The sequence below is a fragment of the Osmia lignaria genome, chromosome 16 (assembly GCF_051020975.1).
Source record: "Osmia lignaria lignaria isolate PbOS001 chromosome 16, iyOsmLign1, whole genome shotgun sequence".
NCBI classification, from domain to species: Eukaryota; Metazoa; Arthropoda; class Insecta; order Hymenoptera; family Megachilidae; genus Osmia; species Osmia lignaria.
This window is the reverse complement of record NC_135047.1, coordinates 4,128,812-4,153,921: the sequence shown is the minus strand read 5'-3', so window position 1 is coordinate 4,153,921 and position 25,110 is coordinate 4,128,812. Positions and strand designations below refer to the sequence as shown.

Sequence of the window (25,110 nt, the reverse complement as noted above, 5' to 3'; positions counted from 1 at the left end):
TTCTCTCATAAATAAAAAAGTTACATTTCAAAATGCAACAATCTAATAGTATTCTACTGTGTATCAAATTAAATAAATAAATATATGGTAAAAATAAATGTGACAAACCACTCAAATGAAATAATCGCAACAACAAAAAATTCCTAACGAAACAGTGACTTGGGCGAGAAATTGGCGCACAAGCTGCGCGAGCTCGAAGAGGAGAAGATGCAACTGGAGCGGGAACGCGCCCAGGAAACGGCCCTTCGCCGACAGGAAGAGACTCTACGAAAGAACGAGGACAACATGCGCAAACAGGAGGAAACGTTGCGCAAACAACAAGAGGAAACCGCTAGACAACAAGAAGCGGCACGTGCCGAGGCTGAAGCGAAACGCGCTGAAGAGATGAGGCAGAAAGAGGAGGAACTCAGGGTGCAGGCGGAACAATTGAGGATTCAGAATGAAATTGAGGAAGAAAGGAGAATCGCTGATGCTCGTAGAATCGAAGAGAAACGCATCAGGGCTATGGAAAATCAAATTCGCGAGCAAGAGGTAAAAATTATGATAATTTGTTTGGTTGTGGTTGCTTTGGACACATTTATGCAGAATGTGAAATTCCGCGTAAGCTTTTCGAAAATTCATGAAATTGAAGAAATTTGAGTTACTTATTTGTTGAAATAAAGAGAAGAGAAAAATGAGAAAAGAGAATAATGACAATTGTAAGAAATTATAAATATAAGTATCCTAACTTTAGTTTCGAGGTAACTGCATGCTGTAAATTAAGTACATTGCACTGCAAACGCTAACGGGAATATCGTTGATAATTATTCGCAGAACACAACATTGAGTGGTGCTGGTTTGAACGACGAAGAAGACGAATTTGCTTCTGGGGTAAGGGCAAACACTACTTTGTTTCACTGCTTGCTTCTAACAGAGACGAGGCAATTATAATAGGATCAAATTATTATGTAAAATATGAGAAATTACAAAATTCAAAACACACTGTAAATAATATTTGATAAAAATTTATGGACAATACTTCAAAGCATCGTTCAGAATTTAAATTAAAACTACATAATAATTAGGAAACAAAATTTCTAATTAATTAATTAATCATCATTTTTTCCCTTTCTTATCTCCTTCGAGCAGGAAGTACTCAGAGTGGAAAGGGAATTGCTTCAGTTAGAACAGGAAGAATTGAAACGTCAACGAAACAATCTAGCATACCGCGAACAAAAGCAGCTTAAACTGGCAGAACAATTACAGGAACAATGGAAATCGTTGCAAGATGTTGCACATAGCTCGGCGAACAACATTCAACCATTCAAAAGTCAGCCACCGGTGAATTATAGGTCATCGATGCCGAATCTTCAGCTTCAAGACGCGCAAAGAAGAAGACCTCCACCTCCTCCGATACCTCCGGCTAAACCGTTGCGTTTGGTAGATCAAAGGCAAAGGGATGTTACTATTAGGTAATTCTATAATTTTTACTTTCACAAAATTACTAATAAAAATAAGCTAGATTTCATTAGAAAGCAAGTTGCACTCGGAAAGACGTAATCCTATGCACTCTGCCGAATTGCATCAGGATATTGTTATGTCAGCGTTTTATAGCGACGGTAGCTAGCAGGAAATGCAAATTAGAGGTGGAATACAATGTCATTAATCGTGTCGTTTAATTTCCTGCTGAAACTTTCCGCTTTGTTGCGTCTGATGTAACGTTTTCTGGGTCTGGACGACGTGTTCTGTCAGTCTTCGACTGCAGTTCGATCATTCTTAATCTTCTAAACGCTGAATTACGCTTGAACAAAAAATTATTATTCACAAATATGTGATGGTTTTGTAAAATGAATAGAAACAGCAGAATTCCATCGGCGGATTCGATTCCTCAACAAGTGGATGCATCCTTGAGACACAGTGCATCGGTCACGACACTTTCGAGCCATGCAGGCCAACAGATGAGCAGACAGACGTTGCAGGCGCTTAGTGCAGTTCCTCGACCACGAATTGTTCAGAGCGATCAGTGGGTGCAACGAAGGAAGAGCGACGTGCCAAGGGGTGCTCACGATTTGAATTATCAGCACTGGCTCATTCAAGTAAATATTATAGAAATATTTTCTATGTTCCTTGCTAACGTTATGAAATTATACGCAGGAAGCGGAGCAGAGAAGAATTAGCGAAAAGAATCAGCGATCCCCAGGCCGGAAATCTCAGATGCACGTAACAGGAACCTCGGTTCCTTATGCTACCGCTCCAACGAGGACGGACAGTAAACCATTACCTGATTCTATTATACAAACCCTCACACAAAGGGTACAAAACAGAGCGCAAGAGAAGCCTCTACCACCCAGAAGAAGGTCTTAAATTGAATTTGGTGAAAGTAATTTAAATTCGAACTACGTGTTCACGTTTCTTTTTACTTTTATTTTCAGATTGGAACATAGTTCCAGCCAGGAACATCTGTCTACGTTGCACCAACCGCAGCAACATGTGCTCCAGCAACAAAAATCTCAACAACCACCACCGATCAACAATGAAAATCAGGAGAAAATGTTGAGCGTCAGTGGTAAAAAGAAGTGTTCGCATTGTGGAGATGAATTAGGTACGAAGAGAGTGAAATAGAATTGAAGTAGTAACTTCGAATGACGATAAAAATAATTTCTTAATCATTAAAGTAATTTAGAGTTTCTCAGATGTACTGGTATCTGCGGATCTTCTTCAAAATTGATCAGATATTTGCTTCTTGAAATAGCAAATGATTTACGATAAGGCGTTTCAAAGAATCGATGATTTAACTAATTTTGGATCGTCAGGTCGAGGTGCTGCAATGATCATCGAAAGCCTGCGACTGTTCTATCACATGGAATGTTTCAAGTGCTGCGTGTGTCATGTGCGGCTCGGTGACGGACTAATGGGAACAGACGTGCGTGTTCGGAATCACAAGCTTCACTGCCATAACTGCTACTCCAGTGACGACGGTATCCACGTTTAATTTATTCCCATCTAGAAAATTTCCAACAAATTATTTATCTTCGCTTATGTCTTTGAGACGAGCCCTGAGCATAACGTCTACGAGTTGATTTCACGAATAACTTAATTAATGTTACATCTAACGCTTGTCTCGTTCATTTTGTTGCAGGTGTCAAGTTCAGTTGCGTGTGAAACGAAACGGAACCAGGCTAATGGGTGCACACTGACTAACTTGAATATAGCATCGTCCGGCTATATTTTATAAGTTATAGTTGACCATTTAGCTAGCCGTAACACGCGAGAGTGACGCCAACAGATTTTCTTTTTATATTTCTGTACATAACACTCCGACAGACAAAAAAAAAGCAAACCAGATCAATGAACACGAGAAGTTCACCTTTTTCGTAAATTTTATTTTGAACTGGTAACAAGATTTCTTTTCAATCGACTAACCGTTAGAACGTGTAAATAAACGTGTATTTATGTAATTAGCGTAAAGATAGGGAATTGAGAGAAGAAATCACAAAGGCAGCTGTTGTCCGCCGTTTAGCCTCGATATCGGCAATCATTCACTGTATATTTTTGTAATATAGTTACCCCGTGGTATTTATGAAAGATCCCGGATATATGAAGGCTATAATAACACAACAAACCCTCTATCCTTTACACTTCTATATTTTCTCTCTATTTTTATTAATTTTTTTTTTCAGTGCTTACAATCAGTAGATGATTTTTAATTTCAGTTAAATTGATTGATTCCTTTTATGAAGATCGTTCGGATCTTTTAATTGATCGTTAACACATAGAAGCTGCATAACGAGATGCGATTTCGAGTATTAATTTCTTTTTTTTTTCTTTCTTTATTTTCTTCTGATACCGATGGGACGATGATGGCCAAGGGGGTATCTATCGTTCGCATTGGTAATGCTAATTTGCTATTGTGAAATATTGTATGATACGTATCTCGTGTTACTGCAACATGTAATTTTATATATTATCGAGAATAAATGTTTATTATAGCGATGTGGTTCGACCCGTTCTTCGATCCTCTGAAATCTTCTTTTCACCCTCTGGCGCTATGATTGATTAAATTGATTGCATAACGGTAAGTGCATAATGAACTCGAATTAATTACACGGTAGTTTGAGCTGTTGATCATAGCACAGGAAACAGGATACGAATAAATAGATGAATCTCTTCCCAAAGAGGACATCTCTGCTGATACAGCAGCAAGATATATTTAGCGGCTTTGAGCAGTGTAAATGAAGATGCAGGGTATCTTTTTATGTAGGTAAAAAAATCTTCTGACGTCAAGAAGGATGTTAAAGGTCGTCGAACGAAGATAGCCGATGAATTATGGGTTCAATTAATCTGGCACGCCCTAGTATTTTTAGCGTTAACGTTAAGTATTTTTATCGCAAGATTAGATCATAAGAATAGAAGAAAAAAAAACATTTTCCTGTGATACTCTTCTGGCACGAAACACTTTTATTATAAAATACCCCAATATTTGTTTACCGCAAATTTTATTTAAACTCTCAAACAATATCTGAAGCAAATAAAGCGTAATGCCCGGTCGCTGAAAGCATCCGTACCCTTCCACATTCCTTGGAAACAATTAATTCTAGATCGAGTTGCGTATCACCGTGGAAAATATCGAAGAGAGATAGAAATCGGTGACTGTGACTACGACGCAGCTCGTCACGCGAAATTGAATTACTCAGTCACCTCTCGATACGCTTTATCAGTTTCAGTAATTTGAGCAGTGGTCCCTCTATTAATAGGATAACTCCCTTCCTCTGAACATAGTACACGTGTATAGGTATTTATTTATAACTTTTCTATGAACTTCATAGTTTACAGATTTCGAGTCTTGTCATGATGTCAAGTCATCATTTTGACTTTCAAACTCAACAATTTCTAAAGACATCTCAATTAGAGGAAGCAGATCTCGAATTCAGAAACCTTTACCAATTTAAATTTTTCTATATTTCTATCGGTAAATAAAAAGGAAATGGATTTTCGCAATCCTTTGAAACCGTTACACAGCATGGTCACACGTGAAACACGCGTATCCTCACTTTACTAAACACAAAGAACACGAACGTAGAACTGGAGCGTAGCCGTTCCAACCACCTAGATCGTTGTCCACCATAAAATTATTTACCTGTCGAATAGGTAATCAATTGGATGGAATACTTGCACATGAACGCAATTTTGTTTCCAGGTCATTTCGAGTTATACATACATTCCTACGGAACCCCCCCGGTTCGTTCTTAATTTCTTCAAAAGTACCATTTGTAATATCCTTCACTATTTCTTTCGCAACGAACAACTACACGCGAGATTCGAATTATAGAACGAAGAATAATTGGCAAAGAAATTATTCTGCAATTTTGTAATGATTTTTAAATCATCGGGGAAGACTTATTGATCTGAACTCGAGTTCTTCTTAGCTCAGCTTACATTCAAATATACCTAGGACAAATCATTTGCATTGACGTAACAGCAAACACGACCTATCGAGTCGTTTTATCGGCATCGTTAATTTTGGTACTTTCCATTAATAGACACTAACACACCTGCTCTGATGGGCTACACGTCGAATCATCTAATAAAGCAGGTAGTTAGCTTATTTTTTTATGGAATACCAATACACTTGTACCGTTAATGAATTTTTATATTGCGAAAATGCTTAAAGTATAATTAAAAAGTTTATCGATACTCGATGTTTATAAGTTTCTTGTTTATTTTATGATTTTAATTAGGTAACAGGATGGAACTTTTGAAATTCTTTTGCTTATCGATAATCCTGTTAGAAGTTGCACAGAGAAATGCTGTGGTTGTTTGATGCATTATATGCATTGATCTGACCACAACCGTTGTTGCCTGTCCAGGAACCACATATCCTAGAGCGGTTAATGAGACTCTGGAAGCTAGGCTCGGTTACATTGTAAAGGTAACACGTTGACTAAGCATAAAGCGTGTAATAGATATCAGTACATTATCTACTGTTCAGGAAGCACAGAATGCAAATTAATTAGTAAATACTCGGTACCTTTAAGAATAGAGTTCCCAAAATCAATTAAGACCAATTAGAGTCATCATTCATCGAGCAATGATTAAGAAAAATAACAAAGCTTCTAAAAATTTAATTATTGGGATTGTATATTTTAATAATCCAGAAGAGGAAAAAAATATCTACCGTTAAAAGGTTCGATTAAATGGCAACAAGTCGCGGAAGCTAAATTAGAAACAAGTCATCAACATTCGTCGCGTTGACACTAATAGCCGAGCGAATAGGTATCCGGTGACGTTTTTATGAATCCCGTATAGACGAGGATCGCAAAGAATCTTTCACTTGGTTCGCATTTCGCCTCGTGTCCCATTTTTAATTTAGTCTACCTCGAATTGCTGACCACTGCTGACTACGCCGTCTACCAAGAGACCGGCGTCATATCCAGTATTATCCAACCTAGCTACGCGGAGCCGGCTCAGTCGTGTGATAAACGTGGAGCACCTAGGTAGGTGCGTCCACACATCCATCCGACACGCTGGTGAACAATGTGCCCGTGGACCCCGCGAAACGGAACACGACCAGCTCAATAAAGTGTTGCGAAACAATCCAGTGTCGTTTCACTACCGTGTTTTTATTCGGATCTGTGCGAAATTAAAAACTCGGAAGTCGCGTCTTAAACACCGAAGAAATTGGTACCAAGGTGTTTTCAGGTGAGCTGTCAGTTTAATTTATTAAAATTTGATGGAATATAATAGAAGTGATGGAAATTTAAAAAATTATCAAATCAAAGTGTTATAATAATATAAATGAAAATAGAAAAAAACTGGTTTCTTTCAGGTAATCTTTTGTTTAATCAGACCGAAAATACCGCTAATCCTGGACCGTACCATTCTCCGTTACCTTTGCTCCAAATCTGACACTGACACTTTCTCGGAATTCCACTTTTCCACAAAAGTACACCGGTGAAGATGAACAATTATAGAATCGAATGAAAGTGTTTCTGACAGAATTCTTGTTTGTTAATCAAGGTATCAAAAGAAAGAAAATTATCATAAGAGGATGAGTCTTCGTTGGATTCACGAAAACTTAGAAGCACCGACATGCGACGAAGAATGCAGCGACATCGATGATAGTTGCAGCGACGACAGCTATGATTCCGATCTATCGATCGGCGAGGAGAAAGGAACAGGAAACGAGAAAGAGATCAATGGGGATCGCAGATGGAAAAAGGAAAGCAGACGACACTCGACGGCTACAATGAAGTTCGACGAGAATGGGTATTTGCCAATAATTAGAAACTATCAGTAATTGACGAGATCGAATCTTTGTGATGTTTCAATGAGTAATCGAGATGGGGTTCGTTTGAATGCTTTGTTTAACAGATTGAAAGTCTATTGATTAGGTAATTCTAGAGAAATGAAAGTAGGCTCGTTAATATTAGAAATTTATTTCTTTGATCTAGAAAAGAAAACTAACTCGAGTATGTAAATTTAGTTGACAAATTAAGAGTAGGAGGATCGATCCATCATGCCCGGAGATCTTATTTGATCGACATTAACGCAATGATTTATGCAATGATGCATGAACGTTCTGACACCGACGAAAGACTGATGTATAGTTTCAAGCGATTTTCCCTCGATCATACCAACAATAAGTCCGTGAACGTAATTTCCCTCTAACGTGCCGTACAACGAGCGTTCATTAATCACTTGAATCGATTAACTCTCTCTCTCGTATACGCAGTTAAGTTAACAGTTTAAAATATCCTATTATTTCACGGGCTCCTTCTCCGTCGTTCAACGATCTCTTGAATGTTTTTAGCCATGGAATCGCGGAGCGAAATTAATTGATTATTCCGAAGTGAAAGAGGTCAGTGAACAGGGAGGCAAAGCGAACGAGTGAAGCGAGGAACGAAGACGATTATTATTGGTAAACAAAAGCAGTTGCTTTTGCACGGTTAACCGTAACGAGTTCATCGATCAACCGAACGAAATTTATTTAATCCTTCGCGCCACCTTTTATGATGCAAATTTATCAATCTTCACGGTGTGCCACTTTAAACGCGCTCTCGGAAGCGAATTAACCGGATTGTTAATTAAACGACGACGCGTTTCTAACCGTGAACTCGATGATATTAGTTGAAATACTTTCACGTAAGCTGTGCGGAGATTGCTTCATAAAATATTAATGCTGCCTTCCGACGATTCAGGAAAATATTTAACAACATTACATACACGTCCTCGATTTCACTGTACGTGACTTTCGGTTAGAACATTTTCTGTCGGATGGATAGATAAGGAAGAGAAAACTTTACATTTGCGCGTTTCGGGTAAATGGAATTTCTTGTGAAATTTAGAAACTTTCGTACTTGGATCCATCTCTGATGCAGATACACCTTGATCACATTGCTCTTGAACGCGTAGCTGTCCTCCGATATGCATTCATTGATCACTTGACTCGATTAATTTTCTCCTCTATATTGTTGCAGGGTCACTAGGTGTGTGTAGTAGTAGGTACCGGCTCGTGTTATATTATTACCGGCATTCGAGCACCGTGGAAACCGACCAGACCTGCAATTTCGCGAGAATTGCATTAAAGTGCACGCGCGACACGTAACGCAAAATTAGGATCGACGTTCATGATCGCATACTCGAGTTACAACAAACAGATCGCCGGCACGTTCCACGTGTAATTAACGGAGGCGTCCTTACGCAACGTTAAGACGAGTAATTTTGCCGATGATGAATTTTAAACGAGAAGAATAATTTCTGCTTCCATAGTAACCTTCGTCCCAAAATATGTTCTTTTTTTTGTCAATTTATTTAAGCAATTTTAATTTCAATTATAATAATGTATTCCAGTCTCTTGATCGGTACCATTAACTTGATTGTTATCAGTTGATGTTGCGCTTCTTGGATGAAGTGTGTATCGGCATTGCGTTTCTTCCCCTGGAGCGTGCGTTTAAAATTAATGGGGTTGGAAAACGTGTAGGATGCAATGAAGCGAAGCTTCATTCACGAAGCCTGCTGACCTGAAAAGTCGATCGGCCCGTTTTTCCAAACGTAATGATATGTTATAAATAGAGCGCACCCCCTATGTGTCACCTCGCGTTAGATTTAACAATGCGCTGCACCCTTCCTCTCGTCCTATTTCTTTCAATGACCGCAAACATTATGTACCTCCGATGAAGCGTCATCGATTAATAAAAATATTCTGTCGTAAAAAATTTAATACGCTAAAAGGGAAAGCCAGCGAATTGTAAAAGCGCAATCGCGTTTCTCGATGCTGAAATATGATTAAGAGAAAGCTAGAAACTTGAAATACATTTCCTTGAAACGTTCTCAAAGGCTCGTCTATCTGAAATTCGTGTCAAAGTTGAGAGTATATTTACAGACTTCGAATTCACATTTCCAAGGAGTTCAAGTACGTGTTTGCAATTCGATTCTTTCTTTACAGAAAGTCACGTTACATCACCAACGAATCGGTTAAACCTCCTCCTTGCGTAATATGGGATCCCAGGAAACCAGCTCAGAATCCGGTGTACAATTGCTTGGTAATTAAACTGTTTTGCCGAACTGGTTATCATCTTGGAGTTTCGGAATCGGGTTGTGTTAGAGGGTTGAGTGCTACAAACGAACCACACGGTAATTATAATGGAGATTATAATGACTTTTCTTTAATCGTCAAAGATTTGATGGAATGACCCGATAGAAATTTGGGATCATGCAAAATTAACAATCTTTTTATGGATTTTGCTACGTGATGTTCTAGGTTTGCTTCATATCATACCGGTTGCTTTCGGCGTGATTCGAATACAAAGTATCAAGACTAGTCTGTATCTGGCTTTCAACAAGAAAGGACGCTTATACGGGGAAGTAAGACCATGAATTTTTAATAAAAAAAATCATTTATTTTACTCTTTAATTTTGGTGCATTCTAGAAAAAAAAACCCTCAGCAGTTGGAGTATGTTAGATATCCCTTATTAAATTTTTGCTAACAGAGATATTTAATTAACTTTCAGCCAAATGCAAATAAGGAGACCACAGAATGGGAACAATGGAACATTGGTTCCTATGATGCTTTTCGCTCGAAAAAGTACGCTAATTATGGATGGTGGATAGGGATAAAGAAGAATGGGCGAGCAAAACCAGGATCAAGAACACGATGGGGACAGAAAGCGATACAATTTTTAGCAATACGACAAGAATAATTCGTATGAATTATGTTTTATATGCTCTGTTTATAATTAATCATTGAATCAAATTAACAGATAGATTACAGAAACAGGATCTTTCTAAAGCAACAATCGATACAACAAATCAAAAATTTTATTATAAAAAAAACATAAAACATTACAGATTTTATAAAGAATTTATGTAATGTATTTGATAAAATCGAAAATTAAATTTCAAATCTTATATATATATACATATATGTATAAAGCTAGGGGTCCTTGAAACCCCAAGACAATATTTTGTCGGTGTGCGGAGAGTCATCGGGGTCCCTGAAACCCCAAGACAATATTATGTCGGTGCGCAGGAAGAGTCACCGGGGTCCCTGAAACCCCAAGACCACAATTTGTCGGTACGCGGAGAATCATCGGGGTCCCTGAAACCCCAAGACAATATTATGTCGGCGCGCAGGAAGAGTCACCGGGGTCCCTGAAACCCCAAGACAATAGTTTGTCGGTGCGCGGAGAGTCATCGGGGTCCTTGAAACCCCAAGACAATATTTTGTCGGTGCGCAGAAAGTGTCGCCGGGGTCCTTGAAACCCCAAGACAATATTTTGTCGGCGCGCAGAAAGAGTCACCGGGGTCCCTGAAACCCCAAGACAATATTTTGTCGGTGCGCAGAAAGAGTCACCGGGGTCCCTGAAACCCCAAGACAATATTTTGTCGGCGCGCAGAAAAAGTCACCGGGGTCCCTGAAACCCCAAGTCAATATTTTGTCGGTGCGCGGAGAGTCATCGGGGTCCCTGAAACCCCAAGACAATATTTTGTCGGTGCGCAGAAAGTGTCGCCGGGGTCCCTGAAACCCCAAGACAATATTTTGTCAGTGCGCGGATAGAGTCGCCGGGGTCCCTGAAACCCCAAGACAATATTTTGTCGGCGCGCAGAAAGAGTCACCGGGGTCCCTGAAACCCCAAGGCAATATTTTGTCGGTGCGCGGAAAGTCATCGGGGTCCTTGAAACCCCAAGACAATATTTTATCGGCGCGCAGAAAGAGTCACCGGGGTCCCTGAAACCCCAAGACAATATTTTGTCGGGCGCAGAAAGTATCGCCGGGGTCCCTGAAACCCCAAGACAATATTTTGTCGGTGCGCGGATAGAGTCGCCGGGGTCCCTGAAACCCCATGATGATATCCAGGGCTATATGCAGAGGGCACCACCGATGCCTCGGGGTCCTTGACACCCCAGTGTGATATCAGGCCCGTACGTAGAAGGTGCAACCAGTATAATAATTAATTTTTTTCCGAAGTTTATTTAATTTAATTTATTTATTTTCTTTGCTTATCAAATAAACTCATCGAAGGAGAATAACATTTATGATTGCATCCCTCTTCTGGGCCTCGTCCGAGGCCCCTTTTATTTCACTTTTTCCAGTTATTTATTATAATTTTATCCCTCTTTATAGGCCAAGGCCACCCCTTTCAGTTATTAATTATTTTATTCTTCTTTATGGGCCAAGACTCACGCTCCCTAACTATTTATTATCCTATTCCTCTTTTGGGCTCTTTATATTATAAAGAAAGTTGCCCTAGTAAATAAATATATTCGTTGGAGAGGATGAAAGATGAAGGAGCTTTCTACAATAAATAAATAACTTCGTTACTTTCCAATAGAATATAATGTTTATTATAACACTGTGTTACTCAACAATGGAATAATTTGAGATTGTGCATTCTGCTTGTGCCCTTCAACTGAAACTTTCTCGCAAGTTGCAGTTTTATATTGCAGTACATATTTCTTTCTTTTTTTTTTCTCTCTTTCTTTTTATTAATCATATTAATCGTTGATCGACTATGCTGCAGGCAGAGTGTCGATCGAATTTTTGAAATCAGTCGTTACAAGAAATGCATGAAAAATTACACTGTGCTCGCAGCATTCGTATGAACGCTAATTTATATCATAATATATTATAATCATATATTTATATTTATAAATAATTGTATACCGAGTGTCCAATGTAACTGGGCCAAGACAAAATTAAATGGCATCGAATGGAGCCGACACATGCATTACGCGATGATCCATACGACACTATTTAATTTTATCTAATGACATTTTTTTCTGTCTTGTACCATTTCAGGAATATACCTTGGGCCAGTTTCATGGGACACCTTGTATATATAACTATTTCTTATCTCTTTTGTACACCTACATACATTGCATATATCGAAACCCTTAAGCGAAAGCTTCAATTAAAAAACGTTGGTGTTTGATTAAATACGATAACTACAAACATTTATTACCCTCGCTTCTTATTTGTAAATATCAAATACAACGCCAATGGTTAACATAAATATAATTTCTTTTGTAGGAAAAATGAAAAGAATGTATCAACGAATAATGTTAAAAAAATAATATTCGATTAGAAATATTCAATCACACGTCTCAACAAGCAATATTTGGATTTTTTTTTGTTTTTATAAATTAAATGTCATGGCTGATAAGATACTTTTACATAAATGCAAAATGAAATTCTTTGGTGATAATAATCATAAGCGCGTTGTTCTACAAGCAAGAAGCATATGCAGTGAATGAAGAAAAAATTGCAATGCTCAAATTCGAATGATAAATACGAACGAATGTTTTAAAGTAATCTTCGCTCATAAACTTCGCTCCCATGAAAAGTATGTACCCACCGATAGAACACATACAGATGAAATAAAGACGATATCTTGGAAATTCTCGCATCAACAATAATTTTGTTTTTTCTCGAGTAAAAGAAGGCAGTCATGATTATAGATATGAGTACATGCTTTTCATAGAAGATTACAGATCACATTAGTTTAAGATCCCTGTTTCTCGAACATATTTCTTTATCTACTTTAACAACGTGAATTCACTTTTTCTTGGTGTTGGGGCTTGTAGATTGAAAAACACTGGATGCTGACATCAGGTTCTCAATGTACTGGCTCAGTACTTGGTTTTCACTTCTCAATTTTAGGTTCTCTTCCTTTACACTGTCTACTCTCTGTGATAGATCTGTAGAACAAGAATATACATTTAAGATTATTTCATACAATTAGATAAGATGTTTATAAGGCACAAATTATTTACCATCTAATGTATTTTGAAGTTCAAGCACTTGAGCTATCAATCTTGCCTTCTCTTCTTGTTCATCAGGACTGATATCAGGATCTAAACCTGCAATTAAATCATATTGATTATTTAGCAATATATATCATTATAAAACCATGACAGTTTAGAACTTACTGTTAGGGCTACAGCTGCCATTTGTGAATGTAGATGGAATGGAATCCATGCTGCGTCCTCTGCCCAATGCATCAGATATGTGGCAGCTATTATCCAAAACTTCTTCCTCAGGAATAATCACTATACATAAAAACATTTAACTTAATTATCTTGTATCTCTATATAAAGTTTCCTATATCAATCTACATCCTCCAATGCTCCAAATTTACCAGAGTTTCGATAATTTTTGGTAATTTTTATTAGATATTTCAATATTTTGATTAGGGATAGAACAGCAGGCAGGTTATAACAGAGCAAGGTGCGCTAACGAAATCAAGAGAACTGGGTCAGAGATGTAATATATAAATTCCCTTACCCTGAGGATCATCATCTGCCAATGGTATACTGTTCATGTCATCTTGAAGTTTCGCTGTCACCGACGTGGACATCTTTTGACGTCGAAGATCTTCGACGGGAGAAATAATACACACTACAGGCGAACCTGCGCGCAAGGTTCGACGTTTGACCCGAATTTATCGATCTCTAGAAGAAACCCGTAGGAAACTGCTCTTACATTCGTCGGGGAGTATAAAATATGTATGATTTTACTTGATAACAAACAGACGTCGTAGGACTAATAGCTATCCGAAACAAATCCTTGAAATTTACGGTTTATTCGTTCAAATGATTCATTTCAACTTTGCACTTGTCGCCATTTGTTTCATTGATGACACCTACAGGCATCATTATTCACTATTGTGAATCATAAATGAATATCATTTAATCTTAATGTAAATTATAAGAACATAAGCTTGGAACATTAAGATTATTATGGAAATTGAAGTTTGAATAAATTTAATGTATCTGAATTTGAAGTGGATGAACTTTTTAAGGACTGTTCATAGACCCAATCAGTCAATCCTGCGCATAGCAAATTCTGTCGAATTGCTGTTAGGTTTTGTAAACAATGGCGACAGATTTGATGCAGAATGTGTTAAATTCAGCAATTGTAGCAGATTGACGGCAGAAATATAACAAAATCTGCTATATGATTCTGTCAGCAGGTTCTGTTTGCAGAAACCAAGCCAAATGCGGAAACAGTATTAGATCTGCTGCCAATCTGCACGCAAATTGTTTACTGGAGACATTGCTTTTGTAGTCAGTTCAGAAACGCGTAAATAAGATTTGAAAGGATTGAAATTATTATTAAAAACTGTATAAAAATACAATGATAAATATTTATTTTGTTATACTTAATAATTCGTAATATAAAATATATATCTTAAATTAAAAACAATGGCTAATTAAGGATCATTTAAGAGCATCCAATTGTGATTGTATCTTCTCTAAATTTTGATACAAATCTATCAGCTTTTGTTTATCAAATTCAACTGTTAATTTTGATTGCTCCTCTCTTGTCAAGTTTAACTGCATTAATGCAGTTGGACGTACGTCTTTTTTGATAGTAGATGATGCAGCTTGAATATTCAAACACCAGTCAATGTCTTTGACCTGAAATAAAATAAAGTAATACCAAATATGCTCATATTTCATAATGCAAATATTAATGTTTATCATTATAATATACCTGAACAGGGAATATGGATATCTGTCTAAAATTATCAATGATTCCTTTACCATATGCAATCCATGCATTTAAATATATTTGAACCTTATCGTCATCTGTTTTAAAAGTATCTTTCAAAGTACTTTCCATAGACTGCACTTTTATGATATTACATGCAGCTTGTTTATAAAACAAGATTAATGCATCTAGAAGGCAAGCTAATTCATCTTTATTCAAAACTAGAGAGACTAATAATTTTTCTTCCTCTTCCTCGCTAAATGTTCTTGCCTTTGCATCAGACTGCAGTGTTTGGCAAATACGATTGATGAGCAATCGAAATTTACTGCTGTCTATTTGATTTGCTATTCTCAGACCTTGTTCAAGCCTAAAACAATCAATGCCTATTATTTAAAATATACAAATTATATCACATTCTAGACATTTGATGCTCCAAAGCAATTTCATGCTTCAAACACTCATCAAATATGAGGAATTCTAAGAAGTCTTATTAATAACTTTTACAAAATTTAAATACTACCGCGGTGTTACTGTGATCCAGGTAGCCATATTATAGGTTATTAACTACAGTTAATCACAGCAATTATTAAAGTTCATTCATTATTCATTCGCAAAAGACGTTGAAAAGGTAAAACAGACTACAAATTTAGTTCCTCATTTTTTCTGTAGGGCGCAGTTCATTCGTTTAGTATGTTCGATCGCGTAATCATTCGCAGCTCGTGTATGTGAAGCGGCCTCGACGCTTGCATCGCGTTAAATAGTATTAAAATATTATATTAAATTGTGTATTAGGTATAAAAAATACAAAAAACAGAAGACAAAGTTGAAGAAAAGACCGGGGTCGTGACTTCTGACATCATTTCCATATTGTGTTCAGAAATGCGTAAGCTGAAAATTTATACTCTATTTTGTCGATACAGATATGAATTAAAGTAACATATTTTTCATTTATTCTGCTTTTATGGTGATAATTTATTAAATGCCATCAATATCTTATGTATTTTTCTACCTTTTTTCTTATATTTCGGTGCTTTAAAGTGAAAAAAGTAATTTTGATCATATTTCAATATGGCGTTGATAATTTTCAACGAATCTTTTCATTCTTTTAATGTTAAAGTTTCAAAGCAATTCGAAGTTTCTGCCAATGCCTGTGATTGGTCATCCATTATGGCGTCCTCTTATTTCGACCAATCAGACACGTTGTTGTGAGAACGAGTGCGTGGATTTGTGACACAGTACAGCATTCCTCTTCGAAGCTTCGTCCGTCTTGCACGTGTCTGCAACAGGTAAGATTAAATTATCTTCAAATATTAAATTAAATTGTCTTTCGGGTGTTGAAAATACAAAAAAGAGAAAGAATAGCCGAAGAGAAGTCTAGCTCTTTGTTTTTTGACATTAATTCGAGGTTATCTTTAAAAATACGTGAGTTGAAATTTTTTGCTCTTGCCGTGAATTGACAATGAAGTTGGAAGAACAGAATCTGAATTATTTTCCCTTTATATCAATAATTTCTTTAACATTATTGCATTTTTTCACGTTTTCAATACATATTTCTCATAATTTATTGTTATAAATCGTGATACTTGATTTTCTCGTTTTTTACTATTATAGCGATATAAATACGAATTAAAATAACATATCCTTCATTTATTTTGCTTTTATATCAATAATTTCTTAAATCCCGTCAATATCTTATATTTTTTCTACTTTGTTTCCTATATTTTCATGTTTTAACCTGAGAAAAATAATCTTGACTTTATTTCAATATGGCGTCTATAGTTTTTAACGAACCTTTCCCTTACGATTAGTATTAAAGTTTCGAAGCAATACGAAACTTCTATCAATGGCTGTGATTGGTCGTCTATTATTGCGTCTTACCATTTCGACCAATCAGGTTTATCGTTGTAGGGTGCAATGAGCGGAGTGTGGTGGCGTGCAACAGTCGTCTTCGAAGCTGCGTCTGTTTAGCACGTGTCTGCAACAGGTAAGATTAAATTATCTTCAAATATTAAATTAAATTGTCTTTCGGGTGTTGAAAATACAAAAAAGAGAAAGAATAGCCGAAGAGAAGTCTAGCTCTTTGTTTTTTGACATTAATTCGAGGTTATCTTTAAAAATACGTGAGTTGAAATTTTTTGCTCTTGCCGTGAATTGACAATGAAGTTGGAAGAACAGAATCTGAATTATTTTCCCTTTATATCAATAATTTCTTTAACATTATTGCATTTTTTCACGTTTTCAATACATATTTCTCATAATTTATTGTTATAAATCGTGATACTTGATTTTCTCGTTTTTTACTATTATAGCGATATAAATACGAATTAAAATAACATTTCCTTCATTTATTTTGCTTTTATATCAATAATTTCTTAAATCCCGTCGATATCTTATATTTTTTCTACTTTGTTTCCTATATTTTCATGTTTTAACCTGAGAAAAATAATCTTGACTTTATTTCAATATGGCGTCGATAGTTTTTAACGAACCTTTCCCTTACGATTAGTATTAAAGTTTCGAAGCAATATGAAACTTCTATCAATGGCTGTGATTGGTCGTCTATTATTGCGTCTTACCATTTCGACCAATCAGGTTTATCGTTGTAGGGTGCAACGGGCGGAGTGTGGTGGCGTGCAACAGTCGTCTTCGAAGCTGCGTCTGTTTAGCACGTGTCTGCAACAGGTAAGATTAAATTATCTTTAAATACTAAATTAAATTGCCGATCGGGTGTTAAAAGTACAAAAAACAGAAAGAAACATCGAAGAGAAGTCTGAATTCTTGATCTTTGACATTAATTCGGCGTTTTCTTCACAAATACATGAGTTGAAAATTTTTGCTCTCGCCGGGAATGTACAATAAGAGTGGAATTGCAGAATCTGAATTATTTTCTCTTTTATATCGTTAAGTTCCTAAACATTATCGAATGTTTTTCATATTGTTTCACACAATTTGCTGTTTTTAATTTAATAACATCTTTTCTTGAGCATCGTAATATTGTTCCTGTTTAGACGTGTTCGTGTCGTGTACTTGCTTAGGGATCGGCCTATAGCAGAATATACCGAACATTGCCGAGTGTTGCCGAAGTGCCGACCGGTCTACGATGGGAAGGAAGGTCTCCCCATTGCTCTCTCGAGCGTCGAAGTGAGAAGACGTGTTTAGGTCGTGCTCCCGCATAAGCTATTGCAAAAGTACGCATAGTCTATTTATTTAAATAATTTGCATAAATTATCGACTTCGATCGTTTGTTTATTTGTTGGTTAAATTTAATTTGCATAAATTTTTATTTTTTATTTGTTACAGATATTTATTTGATTTCAAAAAGGCACCATGGGATACAACGCCATTGATATTGGTTCGAAATATAATTTTGTAAAGGGTATATAATATAATTAGTAACGTTTTAATTTATTATAATCAATTATTAATGCTTTTTTTGAATCGTTGTTAAGTGTAAGCATGTTTGATAATTAATTGGTATCGAGGTCAAGGAAAAAAAGATTAAAGAAATTTTCTTTTGATCAGTTAATAGAAAAAGAATAATTAATTTTTCATTTTATTAAATAATTTCAACTAATAATTTAATACGTGTGTTTTAAATTAGAACAAAATTGAAACAACGTGTATTCTACTGCAGATGATTGCTTTTCTTCAACAATTATTTAATTATATTTTCATTATTTTAAACAATTTGTTTTTATTAAATCATAGTAATTATATTATAATATACAGCTTTTGATGCAAGATTAAATTAAAACAGAATCACGTTATAAAATCACATGCTGTTTAAGCATGGTTAATTATTGGACTTTGCTTATTGAAAAGAATTAGATAATTTATAAATCATGCCATAATAGAATTTCCAATAATTTGTAGTATGCTTACAATCTTAACAACAAAAATCCTCTGTTTTAATACAATTGTCTATTATCTTTATTACAAAATGATTTTCTATCGATGTAATATTCATTGAAATAATTATGAACATTTATTCAAAACATTTCATTTCAATCTAGAATCAATATTCAGCTTTAACAATATTTGTGCTCGTCGAATATATTTCACGAACATAGATATTTTCATTTACAAGTCATTAATAACAGTATTTCCGTTACGAATGTTCAATAAGAAGAATGTTGTTTTGTATATTTCCACCCAGCCCATCCCTGTTCACTAAGTTTTTCTTTCAGGAATTGTTGTGGCCGCGCGCAATGCGGTCGGTAGAGTCAGTGTTTGTACGTACATATTTCCAATGTTTTGATTTTTTCAAGGGTGAACTGGCCCTGAATAGAGTTGCGCTTGTACAGTTAGGAATCACGCGAAAGTAGAGTCAGTGTTTGCTGCGTATAATAAAACATTTTCTAGAGCATCGCGGCTCTGATTTTTCTTTTTCTATCGTGAAAGTAGAGTCTTTACAATTGTTCGCCGGAAATTATTCACGGTCGCGTTACTATTTTTATTTTTAATTTTTTTTGTAATTGCTCGATATATTCGGGATTAGAGTCAAAGTACCACTGAAGAGGAGTTTTGGGCGTTGCTCCATAAGGAAAGAGTGTAAGTATCTTATTACTTTATTTAATTAATTTTAATTGAAATAGAATAATTTACAATTTCAATATTTGATAATTGAAAGTTCTTAATTGCTATTGCTAATATTTTATAAAATTCAATTTCATATATAATTTTATTAAAATAAAAATTGATAATTTGCAAAATTAATCGTAATTCTTTTTTGTTTTGTTACAGATGAATTTTTTTATTGCCGAGTTCCTGGATATCCTGATGATGGCTTTCTTCACGACTTCCGTCTTGGTACGTCACTTAATTGCTTTTTATTATAATAGAATAATTTACAATTTCAACCCTTGATAATTGAGATTTCTTTTTAATTGCTAATATTTTATAAAATTCAATTTCATATATAATTTTATTAGAATAAAAATTTATAATTTTCAAAATTAACCGTAATTCTTCTTTTTTTGTTACAGATGAATTTCTTCACGACTTCAGTATTCTCCTACAAGGCAGCCTCCTACCTGAAGAAGAGTATATCTGCGAACGGTGAGTCGCATGTTTTATGGTTCCTCTGGTAGCCCAATCATGTCGTAGGACGAATGGTCCGAATCGACACGGGCTACTAGTTGTATACGTGCTTGGCAAGCATAGTGACCATGGGTATGATTATACATACCCATGAGTAGTAACATGTTTATTGTTTCATTTCATTTAGTTAGGATAGGTCTTCTTGTACTCCGCGTTTTAATATCATTTCAATTCCACATATTCTAATAGATATTTTTGAAATATATGAATGCTCTTAAATATTCTTAACTGTGGAATTAGAATATTTTAATACCGAAACAATTTTATTTAGTTTGTCTGTAATAGAGAAGTCAAATACTATCTGACTTAATTATTACGATGGTTCAAAACAATATAATATTAATAGTATTATGTAATCTGTATACTGGATATACATATTAATGATGCTGTTACATTGATTTAATTACATTTTGTACACTATAAATTCAAATATGATTTGAGAATTTTTTAAAATTTCATTCATTCAATAACGAAGTTTAACTTATTTACACGTTCATGAAAAAATGAACAATTTATGTGCAAGAAGACAATTCGTGACGGGTAGATTTCCAACTCAGAGTGATCTATTTCAACACATTTTGCGTATTCTTGAAAATTTACTCTGAGGAGGGAGTCTCCCGAGGATGTTTTTTTAATTTTCACAACAAATTCTTGTTTCATTGCAAAGAATTCTTAATTAAAGACATTAAATTCTTTTTTATTAAAATTTTGCATTTCTTAAATTAGTGTTGCGAAAAATTTCCAGCGCGAGAGTAAATATGACGATGCACTGACTAGTATTCGGTGGGAATCCTTTTGGTTTTTAAACTCAATCATTTTTATTATTTAATTAATCAAATTAGTTACAAGGATTCCGCGGCATAAGACCGTGAACACCATCTCTGGGAGATATACCCATGCATTACTAGGCCTTTGCAGGCGCAGCTTTAGAATACGGAATATATGAAAATATGTTACCATATTCTAAACTGTAGTCCTTTTGTCTATACTATGGGCGTCCGTCAATCTGACACCGTTGGATGCAACGTGTTGGACGGGCGGATAGCGCTCTTAGCGAAGGGGTGCACTCTGTCCTGGCGTTACGACGTCCAGGCGGGGTGGGTGGTATGTAGCGTCTGGCGTAAGTCTAGGGGGCGTGAGACCCTTCGTTGCCAGCTGATATTAGCAGTGCACCATGTTTGCGTCATAGTTGCTCTATTCTGCTTTTCAGTATTTGTTCTTAAAGCTTTATATTTACAAAGTCGAGTCATTTTTATTAAAATAGTGAAATATTAGCCCGTTAGATGTTTATGTACTCATCATGTTTTTAGATCAGGATTTTCAGATTTAACCCCTTCCGTGTTTATTGCCAAAGCCCATTCACGTGCCCAGGTGCTACTTGGATGGGTAGAGGCAATGGGCATGATGACCTAGTTCATAAGAATAATAATTAATAAGCGGCTGGCATTGTGTTAGTATATCGTGCACGACGTAATCTCCACATATGGTGTGTGTGTTTTTAGGCTGTGGGATTGCGTCGGTTTAATAACTTTTTCATTTACTTTTAATTTGAAATAATATTTTATCCAACAAGATGTACGATGAACGTATAAACCAAATACTATTGTTATCATTACTATTACCATGATTATTACCATTACTATGAAATATTCCATATCAAAGTAGTTAATTAAATTTTGTAATTATCATTATACGCAATGATTGCTAGCCTTGCCAGACGATTTCAGTGAAAAATGGTACGTACCGTAGAGTGTGATGTGAGATGAAACTCGGGTGACGGAGGCGTCCCGGGACGTTCTCCCTAGTTTAGGCTCTGCGCCCGGGTGGAGTGTATGGGGGTCGTGGAATGAATTTTTGTGAGAATGTGATTTTGCCTTTTTTAAATATAGGGTTAGGTAGGTAGGTAGTATACCTTCTGGTGTGTGTGATAGATTGTAAGTAGGTAGGGCCGGGACAGGTTGTCACAGTCTCTTGGTCGGGTAGGCGCGATTTCGCGTGATCAACCTGTACCTGGAATATATTTGAAGAATTGACGATACGATCGATACGAACGGAGTATGCCGTTCGCCTTCGAATCTATCTGTACAATTTTTCAAATTTTTGGCGACTTCATAAGTCGTCATACGCGGTCGCGATGATACGAAACGCACAAGTTCTGCTCGAGCACGGCACGTGTGTACGAACAACGACTTATATAAAGTCCTTTTTCGTCTACGTGTCAATTAGAGTTTCGCGATTTTTCTTTTTTGTTGATTGTTTTTTTTTGTTTTGCGGATTTGCAAGTCTCGAGCTTTAGATATAAGTTTCAGGTGGGTGGACCGCCCGAAGAAAGAAAAGGCTATATGCCGAAGCGCCCCGACAAACTGTCTTTCAAGAGGGGAACTACTAATGATTTTGCATCCTTTTGCAAAAAAGGATGGGAAATCATTATCGTTACTACTTTGTCACTGTGCTTGCCTGTAGTTGTAGTTTTGTAATTTCAGGACAAGAGGGGGCCCGTGACCCCCATGATTTTGGGCAAATCGCGTTTTCAATTTAGTGTTGCGAATATTGACCACGGTTCAATTTAGTGTTGCGAATGAATATCGATCGCGGTTCAATTTAATGTTGCGTATGCATGATTATCGCGATTTTCATTTAGTGTTGCGAACTTTAAATATCGCGTTTCTTTCTTGCATTGCTTTAAAATGGAATTTAACTTTTCAATGTTGATTGCTTTAAGATTTCTGAGAGTTTTGCTTTTTAATGTTGATTGCTTTAGTGTTGCGAGTAATAAATTCACGGTTTGAGAATCCCCCTTTTTTGCATTTTAATTGCATGTCTGTTAAAGATAGCGTTGCGAATGATATTAGCGCGATTGTTTCCCAGTGTTGCGACTTATAAATACGCGATTGCTTTGCATTAGTTTATAGAGTTCCCTGCTAATTAGTGTTGCGATAATGAATATTCGCGTTTTGCATTAGAGTTGCGATATATGATGAAATGCCCAAAAACGATCCAGTGGAGTTGCCATGGTCCATAAGGCAGCTATGGACCAGCTGCCATGATACAGCCTTGGATTGGCTGTACCCCCTTTTTAGATTAGTGTTGCGTCTTACAAAATTCGGTAGATTTGAGTAGTGTTGCGTTACAGTTCGCGTTTTCTCTTTTTTTCTTTTTTTCAGCTTAGTGTTGCGTATAATGGAGCAGCCTTCACGCGTACGCTTTTGTATATATTATATAATTAATAAAATTAGTGTTGCGTTACAGTTCGCGTTTTCTCTTTTTTTCTTTTTTTCAGCTTAGTGTTGCGTATAATGGAGCAGCCTTCACGCGTACGCTTTTGTATATATTATATAATTAATAAAATTAGTGTTGCGAGTAAAAAATTCACGGTTTGAGAATCCCCCTTTTCTGCATTTTAATTGCATGTCTGTTAAAGATAGTGTTGCGATAAACATTAGCGCGATTGTTTCCCAGTGTTGCGACTTATAAATACGCGATTGCTTTGCATTACTTTATAGAGTTCCCTGCTAATTAGTGTAGCGATAATAAATATTCGCGTTTTGCATTAGAAATGCCCCAAAACGATCCAGTGGAGTTGCCATGGTCCATAAGGCAGCTATGGACTAGCTGCCGTGGTACAGCCTTGGATTGGCTGTACCCCTTTTTTAGATTAGTGTTGCGTCTTACAAAATTCGGTAGATTTTACTAGTGTTGCGTTACAGTTCGCGTTTTCTCTTTTTTTCTTTTTTTCAGCTTAGTGTTGCGTATAATGGAGCAGCCTTCACGCGTACGCTTTTGTACATATTATATAATTAATGAAATTAGTGTTACGACTGAATTCGCGATTGTTATTAAATTAGTGGAAGTACCTATGACTCACATTCGGTGGGAATCCATTGCTAGTCAAGGATTCCGCGGCCTAAGACCGTGAACACCATCTCTGGGAGATATACCCATGCATTACTAGGCCTTTGCAGGCGCAGCTTTAGAATATGGAACATATGAAAATATGTTACCATATTCTAAACTGTAGTTCTTTTGTCTATACTATGGGCGTCCGTCAATCTGACACCGTTGGATGCAACGTGTTGGACGGGCGGGTAGCGCTCTTAGCGAAGGGGTGCACTCTGTCCTGGCGTTACGACGTCCAGGCGGGGTGGGTGGTATGTAGCGTCTGGCGTAAGTCTAGGGGGCGTGAGACCCCTCGTTGCCAGCCGATGTTTTGTCATAGTTCAGAAATGTTTGCAATTTTGAAATTAGTGTTGCGTGTGATTTCGGTTCGTTATATAGGGTTTGCTTAGGGATTGCTCTTATGGGCAGTCAAACTTTTCTTTTCAGGTTCCCCTGTACCTTCCCTCCCACTGCCACGCCCCCATTCTTTTTTCTTCCCATTTTTTAATTTTGAAAATTTTGAGCATTCGGTTATTGGAAATACTGTTAAATAATATATGAATTTAATGTTTTCAGGATATTATTAAATACGATAAAGTTTTAAAGAGAACTTTATTCAAAATTTTATTTAAAATGGAAATTCATTTTATTTTTTGATGATTGGTGATAATTTATTTCAAGGAATATTTGTTCATTCGAGATAGCTTATTAAATTTTTATTTTACTTTATTTAAACAAAAGTAGAGGATAATTGTTGTTCGAGTTGTTCAGTTTTAATTTTTGATCGCGATGTTTCGTTTCAAGCTTACGGAGAAGCTAATTAAATTACTTTTATAAATTTTCAAATTCTTTTCCTGAAAAGCAAAGTCCACTCGCGATTTTCTTTTCAGTTTTTCCATTTATAATAAATTTGCATTAAAAGGTGTATTGAATAATATAATACAATAAAGTCAAGTAAAGTCATGGTTGTACGTATATTGCAGTAAAAGATAATTGTTTCAATTAAAATATCGTGTACTGTTTGTTTGTTAACAAATGAACGAATATTAAATACTATAAAATGAAAAACAATTAATCCTTTTAAATCAAATCATTGAGTGACGATATATTTTTCTAAATCTTTTCTTTTCTTTGTTTTGGTACTGAAATAACGAATTGAATT

General features: G+C 36.0%; 4 protein-coding genes and 2 long non-coding RNA genes across 12 annotated transcripts in view; 4 read left to right on the top strand and 2 right to left on the bottom strand.

Moving 5' to 3' along the window:
• smash (smallish) overlaps positions 1-3,972 on the top strand; it is an 85,012-nt gene extending 81,040 nt beyond the window's left edge. For 5 of the 7 annotated variants that reach the window (XM_034316531.2, XM_034316532.2, XM_034316535.2 and 2 more), the window contains 8 exons: positions 156-531; positions 814-870; positions 1,129-1,451; positions 1,835-2,075; positions 2,134-2,336; positions 2,412-2,581; positions 2,793-2,957; positions 3,119-3,972. In XM_034316531.2, the coding sequence (XP_034172422.2) occupies positions 156-531; positions 814-870; positions 1,129-1,451; positions 1,835-2,075; positions 2,134-2,336; positions 2,412-2,581; positions 2,793-2,957; positions 3,119-3,141 (1,558 nt within the window). In that variant the 3' untranslated portion in view covers positions 3,142-3,972. The remainder of the gene's footprint in view (positions 1-155; positions 532-813; positions 871-1,128; positions 1,452-1,834; positions 2,076-2,133; positions 2,337-2,411; positions 2,582-2,792; positions 2,958-3,118) is intronic. The other 2 variants (XR_004580507.2, XM_034316534.2) reach the window with 2 other exon arrangements.
• A 1,833-nt stretch (positions 3,973-5,805) lies between these two features.
• LOC117600742 (fibroblast growth factor 1) lies at positions 5,806-11,900 on the top strand. Its single transcript, XM_034316561.2, has 5 exons — positions 5,806-6,678; positions 6,997-7,245; positions 9,425-9,612; positions 9,740-9,843; positions 9,991-11,900. Exons 2-5 carry the CDS (start codon positions 7,028-7,030, stop codon positions 10,177-10,179), a joined length of 699 nt encoding a protein of 232 aa, XP_034172452.2. The 5' UTR covers positions 5,806-6,678; positions 6,997-7,027; the 3' UTR covers positions 10,180-11,900.
• A 32-nt stretch (positions 11,901-11,932) lies between these two features.
• Positions 11,933-14,140, bottom strand: LOC117600743 (uncharacterized). Its single transcript, XM_034316562.2, has 4 exons — positions 13,764-14,140; positions 13,409-13,528; positions 13,253-13,339; positions 11,933-13,177 (listed from the first exon to the last, which is right to left on the bottom strand). Exons 1-4 carry the CDS (start codon positions 13,834-13,836, stop codon positions 13,035-13,037), a joined length of 423 nt encoding a protein of 140 aa, XP_034172453.1. The 5' UTR covers positions 13,837-14,140; the 3' UTR covers positions 11,933-13,034.
• A 513-nt stretch (positions 14,141-14,653) lies between these two features.
• On the bottom strand, positions 14,654-15,648 carry Vlet (COMM domain containing 10 protein valette). The gene is made up of 3 exons (XM_034316560.2): positions 15,493-15,648; positions 14,976-15,339; positions 14,654-14,899 (listed from the first exon to the last, which is right to left on the bottom strand). The coding sequence occupies exons 1-3, from the start codon at positions 15,519-15,521 to the stop codon at positions 14,699-14,701; spliced, it is 594 nt and encodes a 197-aa protein (XP_034172451.1). The 5' UTR covers positions 15,522-15,648; the 3' UTR covers positions 14,654-14,698.
• A 1,891-nt stretch (positions 15,649-17,539) lies between these two features.
• On the top strand, positions 17,540-18,448 carry LOC117600891 (uncharacterized). Its single transcript, XR_004580547.1, has 3 exons — positions 17,540-17,654; positions 17,981-18,160; positions 18,273-18,448. It is a non-coding gene; the product is annotated as an uncharacterized LOC117600891 (long non-coding RNA).
• Positions 18,449-18,816: 368 nt separating this feature from the next.
• LOC143306149 (uncharacterized) lies at positions 18,817-24,597 on the top strand. The gene is made up of 3 exons (XR_013063595.1): positions 18,817-19,523; positions 19,716-19,781; positions 19,958-24,597. It is a non-coding gene; the product is annotated as an uncharacterized LOC143306149 (long non-coding RNA).
• Positions 24,598-25,110: the final 513 nt, after the last annotated feature.